The sequence below is a fragment of the Sinocyclocheilus anshuiensis genome, unplaced genomic scaffold (genome assembly GCF_001515605.1).
Source record: "Sinocyclocheilus anshuiensis isolate Anshui unplaced genomic scaffold, SAMN03320099.WGS_v1.1 scaffold1148, whole genome shotgun sequence".
Classification (NCBI taxonomy): Eukaryota; Metazoa; Chordata; class Actinopteri; order Cypriniformes; family Cyprinidae; genus Sinocyclocheilus; species Sinocyclocheilus anshuiensis.
The window spans coordinates 601,780-608,213 of NW_015548259.1; the positions used below are offsets into that span (position 1 = coordinate 601,780).

Below are 6,434 nucleotides of genomic sequence, written 5' to 3' on the forward strand. Positions count from 1 at the left end.
CTCCCTCCCTCTCTCTCTCTCTCTCTCTCTCACACACACACACACACACACACACACACACACACACATAAATGAATCAGTGCAACTCACCATAACATAAGCAACACTGTCAAAAAATGCAGCTACTGTCAGACTAAATATCATTTTCTGAAAAACAAAAGAAAAAAAGACATACAGAAAATACAAATAAAACAAAGATTCAATATTCCTCTAAATAATTCATAATAATCAACAATATGACTGCATATGACAATTGTAGGTTAGAATTACAGAAATTACACTACTAGCTTGGGGTCTATAACATTTTTGCTCACCATGGCTGCCTTTATTTTATCAAAAATACATAAGAACAGTAATGTTGTGAAATATTATTAGAATTTAAAATGTTTTCTGTTTGAATATGTCAAATTGTAATTTACTCATATTTCAGCAGCCATTACTCCACTTTTCAGCGTCACATGATCCTTCAAAAATCATTCTAATATGCTGATTTAAGAAACATTTATCATTATTGTCAGTTGAGTTTTGCTGCCTAATACTATTTTTTCAGAGTTCTTTAATGTGAAATGTTAAAATTAATGATTTAATAATTGAATTATTTCATTGATTCTTTTGGTTTTGTGTAACAGTGTGAAAGTTTTTATTGTCACTTTTAATACATTTAATTCATCCTTCCTGGATTAAAGCATTCATTTCTTTAAAAAAATTTACATTTAAACCATAACACACACACTGTACCTGAGCCAAAGAGTTATATCGGCGGAACAGCCATATCGCAAACAGCATGAAAAAGCTACACAGAGGAAATTTTAAGAAAGTTAAGAATGCTCAAATGTCACTCTAAAACAAAGAAGTGATGTGCAATATGATTTGACTCACCATGCCACTAGTGAAAATGTCCCTGTGGCTCTTTTCACTTTAAGAATCACATCCTGTGGATTAAAACACGCACATAAATCGAATGAAAAGTACAAAAAGAAATTAAGAAGGAAAAGGCGCTATGACTTTCATTCCAAGAAGACAATAATAACATTTAGTGCAATCAGCATTTTTTTATTCAATAACCCTTTCAGTAACACTTTCACATATTATTATTTTCTCTGTAAATAAACGCCTTGGTTCTTTACATTCTTCCCCCAACACTATACAGTTTTACACTTTCAGACATTATCATAGAAATCTAAACAGTCAGGTGTGTTCCTGCTCCTCGTGTGTTGGGTCCCATCACAGATCAATAAATGATTCAATACTGAACTTATCTCACCGTGACTCATCTGACGAATTTCCCACAAAAATGTTTAAATGTTTAACTGAAATTTATTATAAATCACTCCATACTTTCTTACTTTCATGACTTACCTTCAGTAAAAGTACTGCTAACCATCATCCCTGGAAAGGATGATGTCATGTTGTGATTAACATGAGGGCTAACAAGTTAGCATTACAGTAGTTTTTAAAACATGTTTATACTTACACATCGATAATCGTCGGGCGCTGCGTTGAAGAAAGAACAGCGGGAGCTGCTAGTGTTGTTAACCTGGAGTGGGTGCTCAGTCATCTCCCATAATTAATATTTATTTTTTCTAACTAATATTTTGATGTGGATTGCACACACCAGGAGAACGCCACAGCCACATTGACACGTAAGGCGTGCGCAGAGGGTCAAGACAAACAGCACAGCGAGACGAAACGCGGTGACGTTTACGCTCCACAGAAACTTATTGCCAATAATTTTTTTTTTGAGACAACACTATAATTTCTACAGACTAAGATGTTGTTTATAAAGTGAGACCATAATACACTTATATCGATACTCTGTATTTATTTAAATGTATATTTTCTCAGATAAATTAGGAAATGTTATTATAGACTATTTACTATGTTATTATAGTCACACTGATACGCTGTTTTCGTTCAGATCAAATCACAACAACGTAGGAAACAGATCCGGCGTGACGCAGCTGACACAGAACAACATAAACTGTTTACTTCCAGCTGATATTCTCCAAAATGGCGCTACAGGGTGATGCGCAGGAGACGAATTGTTGAATAAAGTCGTTTTTTTTTTTCTTTTGCACACAAAAAGTATTCTCGTAGCTTCGTATAATTGCGGATGAACCACTGATGTCACATGGATTATTTTACAGATCTCCTTGCTACGTCTCTGGATTTGGGAACATTTCAGTTGCGTTGCTGTCTATGCAGGGTCAGAGTCAGACAGCTCTCAGATTCCATCAAAAATATCTTAATTTGTGTTCCGAAGATGAACGAAGGTCTACAGGTTTGAAACGACATGAGGGTGAGTAATTAATGACAGAATTTTCATTTTTGGGTGAACTATCCCTTTAAGGCCTTTAGGCACATGCACAAAAAGGAGTTAGGTTTTATTTGTCAAGCATGTAACCACTTATATCATAGCTGGACAAGACCATTTACAGCCAATACAGACAATAATACTAATTAAATACATATTTTTTTCCCCAGCTTTTAACTGTTATAGCGCCACCTATGGTCCGATTTCCAATAAAGTTTGAATGCTTGTTTAGAATCATGTTGCATGTTCACATATTTTTGTGAAGTTCTGAGTTTTCTTTTTGGAATAGGCTTTGGCATGCCACACCCCTTTTCTAAATGACCCTGTATTAGCTACCCAAAGGGTAAAGTTCAACTTCTTTTTTATAATTATTGATCTAGAGAGTCCAGAGAATTTTACTGTACTGATTTTATTGATTTTGACTTAAAAACCTAGGACGAGTTCGCATATGTATGTTTTAATCCAAAATGCCAAAAAATTTCGCCAGGGTGATGATTGAATCCGAGGCATGTGTTTTGTCTGTCATGAGCCAAGGGTTCAAACGACATAAGGCACTTGAGCCAGCGACTAACGGTTTAGGAGTTATGAGCGATTTCGTACTTTTGATTGCTGTAGCGCCCCCCCTTCAGGAAAATTGGGGCGGACCTTGGTAACATTGTAGACCAGGGGTCTCCAGACTCGGTCCTGGAGGGCCGGTGTCCTGAAGAGTTTAGCTCCAACTTGCCTCAACACACCTACCTGGAAGTTTCTAGTATGCCTAATAAGACCTTGATTAGCTGATTCAGGTGTGTTTGATTAGGGTTGGAGCTAAACTCTGCAGGAAACCGGCCCTCCAGGGCCGAGTCTGGAGACCCCTGGTCTACTACCATCCTTCCAAGTTTCAAGTCTCTATGACTTACGGTTTGGTCTGCCAGATCAGGTTTACGTGGAGATTGCTGACCCTTGGCCATTCTAACAATTACAATAGGGTTTCAGCTCTACGTGCTTGAACCCCTGAATATAATTATATTTATTTCGATTTTTCAAACGATTGTGTTTTGGAAATATCATGTAAATTTTGATCACTTATATTCACACGTCTAAAATTGGGGACTTCAATCGACTGGCATTGTCAACTGATTTGAACCCAGGTCACATTTTATGGTAAACTATACCACAAAACCAACATATCTTGTATTTGTTAAAATAAAAGTGCTTTTGTTTTTTCTCATTTATGGCCCCTTTGTATATTTTTATTATGAAAACAAATAATCTTTAAAAGAAAAGAGATTTGTTTCATTGCACAGGTCTTACTTAACATACTTATGCGAATACTACATAGGAATTGATAATGGATAAATGGGAATTGAATGGGAGTCTCAGAAATTAAAGTTATTCAAATTATGGACTTTTATAAGCACTAAGGAATGAAGAGTATTGTGAAGCTAATTTGTAAAACAGTCACAGTGACAGGGTGTGTGTATTATGCATTGTTGAGCATGATAAATAATAAACAACCACACATTAGATGTTTTCAAATTACAATAGTTTATTTTGTAGTAAAATTCAGTACAAAATACAACAACTGTTTTTAACAATCATACTGGCCTTTAGGCACAATTTAATACAGAACCTCATGGAGCTCATCATGACACATACAGTGATTTTCAGAGCCATCCACATCATTGATTCACAGATAATTTCATGTCATTAGCAGGGAACATTCCCAATAATTTTCAACAGGGTTTCTGCTTCATCTATAGGAGTTCTCACTATACAAACTATCATACACTCAGTTCTTAAAGTCATCAGTCCTCTGGAACACACAGCAACATCACAGGACAACAACCTTCCTCTCAAAAAATGGAAAAATTAAAGCTTTCAATTATACATAACACATAAATAGTTTTAAATACCAAGATAAGGCATGGCAACCAGCCATTTGAACGGAGATTTTGTTTTAAAAAAAGGGGAAACTCAGTGCAAATAAAATGCCATAAGATCAGTGATCAACACCAAAACCAATACTACAACAAACCCATTTTCCCTTCTCGGTTTGCCTTGCATTTTGTCTTTTGACAGTTTAACTTATGTTTGGGCAGTCCCTTTGGTAGGCTCTTCCACAAAGGCTAAATAGATCCTATTAGATCAGAATAGTTCATCATATCCCAATAGATCATGATGTAGCAGTTCACTGTCCCCAGCCAGCAATGCCAATCTCCTGCTTGTATCGGTTGGTCAGGTTGTTGGCTTGGCTTGTCAGTTTGGACAGCACCCCATGCAAGCCCTTCAGATGGTACTGCAATAGCTGCTCCAGATCCATGTCGCTCTCCGACTCTGTGCGCACTGGCTCCGGCGCTGTAGTGTCTTTCTTGCGCCTCTGCTCCTCTGCGCGCATGACGCCCCACTCGACGTTGTTCCGGATGGACTTGAGCTGGCTGTAATAGCTGTACATGTCGGCCTCAGCATCCCGCAGATAGCTACCCGGGTCGTTGGTTAGCTTCTGCTGCTCTATCTCTTGGTCCAGCGGCACATCTCTCAGCAGACTCGGCACCATGACCGTCTGATCCATGTTGTTGACGGCGCCGATGAAGCGGTTCATTGCCGTGAACAGAGTGTTCTTCTGGCTGAGGGGTTCGGACATCTGCATTTTGGTGGTTTTATGGGGATTGATTCGAGAGTGTATGTTTTTCTCTCGTGCGCTTAGTTTCCTTCTGAAGGTCTGCATTCCTTACGTTTAATTTATACCTGACTTTTTTTGCTCTGGGCGTGACCGAAACCTGTTGGTCCGGTCTGGGATGTCAGGTCGGCCACAACCAGATTCCAACTGCAAGACACAAACCTCTGCACGGCCCATAGACACGCAGGGAGCGGCACGAAAGTGCATTAATCGATTGGTTGCATAATAATTTACATTACACAGAAACTTAATTTAAAAAAAAAGCACCACATACAACTTTGATTTTCAAATAATTTTCACTCCTGGCGAAAAATAGTACTGCTTATAGGCCTAGATGTGTTATGGCTATGTAAATGAAGTGTAGGTCATAGGCTAATAATATTAATAAAGGTTAAAAGGGTAAATGATTTTGACTTGAATAAATAACATTAGTCTCTTGTTAACAAAATCTAATCTTTAAATTATTTTCTGATTAGTAACACTGAGGCCAAAAGTCGCATGTTTGTTATGAATTTTGGCCTATTAATGTTTAAAGGCATTATCATGCCACATAAGCAAAATATGAATGAACCCAAAAGGTAAGACTTTCAGTGTTTTCATCACAAATGAGATAAGAGATTATATCTCAGTTGTTTCTTCCAGGTGACAATGAGATCAAATACAGAGAAAAATTAGACTTTTCTTTAACTCTCTGACTTGTTACAGTTTTCTCTTCTGTTTTAAAAGAGAATAACATCTTAATAACAGCTTTACTCAGATTTTCCAAGATACTAAATCTGAAGTCTCAACATTAAAAGGTTTCAAAATGAACTTTTCAAACATTTCTCATCAGATATTTCTGACACGAAATGATCTGAGCTGTGCCATGATCCACATACATTGTATATTTTTTGATGTTCTTACTCTGTCAGCAATTGCTTTATGTGTTTTCAAAAGGAACATCTAAAAGCTGAGACAAAGCTAAGCAAAGCTGATACTTAAAGGAATTGTAAACGGAACTACTCATTTAAGTCTCCTAAAAGAAAGACAATTTCCTCTTTTAAAATACAACCTGTGTAGATATTTTTATAAACTCAGTGGCAGGGACTGATTAATGCAAGGGCCTACCGGGCACGTGCCCAGGGCACTAGACCAGAGGGGGGCCCAGCCGAAATACTGCTCCTCCAAGAATGCGATTTCAACCTGTCCCCTCAGGATTTTAAGCAAAGTGGATTTTGAATGCAGCTTCCAAAAGACCAAAAATGGCTGAATAATATATTTTTTATATTTGATACGATTAAAACCTTCAGTGCGGCACAGCATCAGCTGCCAAATTCAAATCTGCGTTCGTGCTTTGGCTGGCGCTGAGCCAGACGCGTTTTTAACGTGCTGTGCATTATTAACTAATCACATAGGATTCTGTTGAGCTTATGAATGCAATGGCCAATCAGAGGCATTCAGATGAGTCATCGCTGAAAAGCC

At 37.6% G+C, this 6,434-nt stretch overlaps 2 protein-coding genes across 4 annotated transcripts in view; both read right to left on the reverse strand.

Moving 5' to 3' along the window:
- The window catches only part of LOC107655523 (cyclic AMP receptor-like protein A), an 8,775-nt gene extending 7,063 nt beyond the window's left edge, over nucleotides 1-1,712 (reverse strand). For 2 of the 3 annotated variants that reach the window (XM_016443034.1, XM_016443033.1), the window contains exons 1-4: nucleotides 1,475-1,712; nucleotides 880-932; nucleotides 739-793; nucleotides 91-147 (exon numbers count right to left, since the gene is read on the reverse strand). In XM_016443034.1, coding sequence (XP_016298520.1) covers nucleotides 91-147; nucleotides 739-793; nucleotides 880-932; nucleotides 1,475-1,558 — 249 coding nt within the window. In that variant the 5' untranslated portion in view covers nucleotides 1,559-1,712. Of the gene's footprint in view, nucleotides 1-90; nucleotides 148-738; nucleotides 794-879; nucleotides 933-1,359; nucleotides 1,390-1,474 lie in introns of all 3 variants that reach the window. The other variant, XM_016443035.1, reaches the window with a different exon arrangement.
- A 2,110-nt stretch (nucleotides 1,713-3,822) lies between these two features.
- On the reverse strand, nucleotides 3,823-5,176 carry LOC107655494 (mid1-interacting protein 1A-like). Its single transcript, XM_016442980.1, has one exon. The coding sequence runs from the start codon at nucleotides 5,019-5,021 to the stop codon at nucleotides 4,485-4,487; it is 537 nt and encodes a 178-aa protein (XP_016298466.1). The 5' UTR covers nucleotides 5,022-5,176; the 3' UTR covers nucleotides 3,823-4,484.
- Nucleotides 5,177-6,434: the final 1,258 nt, after the last annotated feature.

Bases quoted from the DNA above. Each gene is read 5' to 3' on its own strand.
- LOC107655494 (XM_016442980.1), bottom strand. From the start codon at position 5,021: ATGCAGACCTTCAGAAGGAAACTAAGCGCACGAGAGAAAAACATACAC.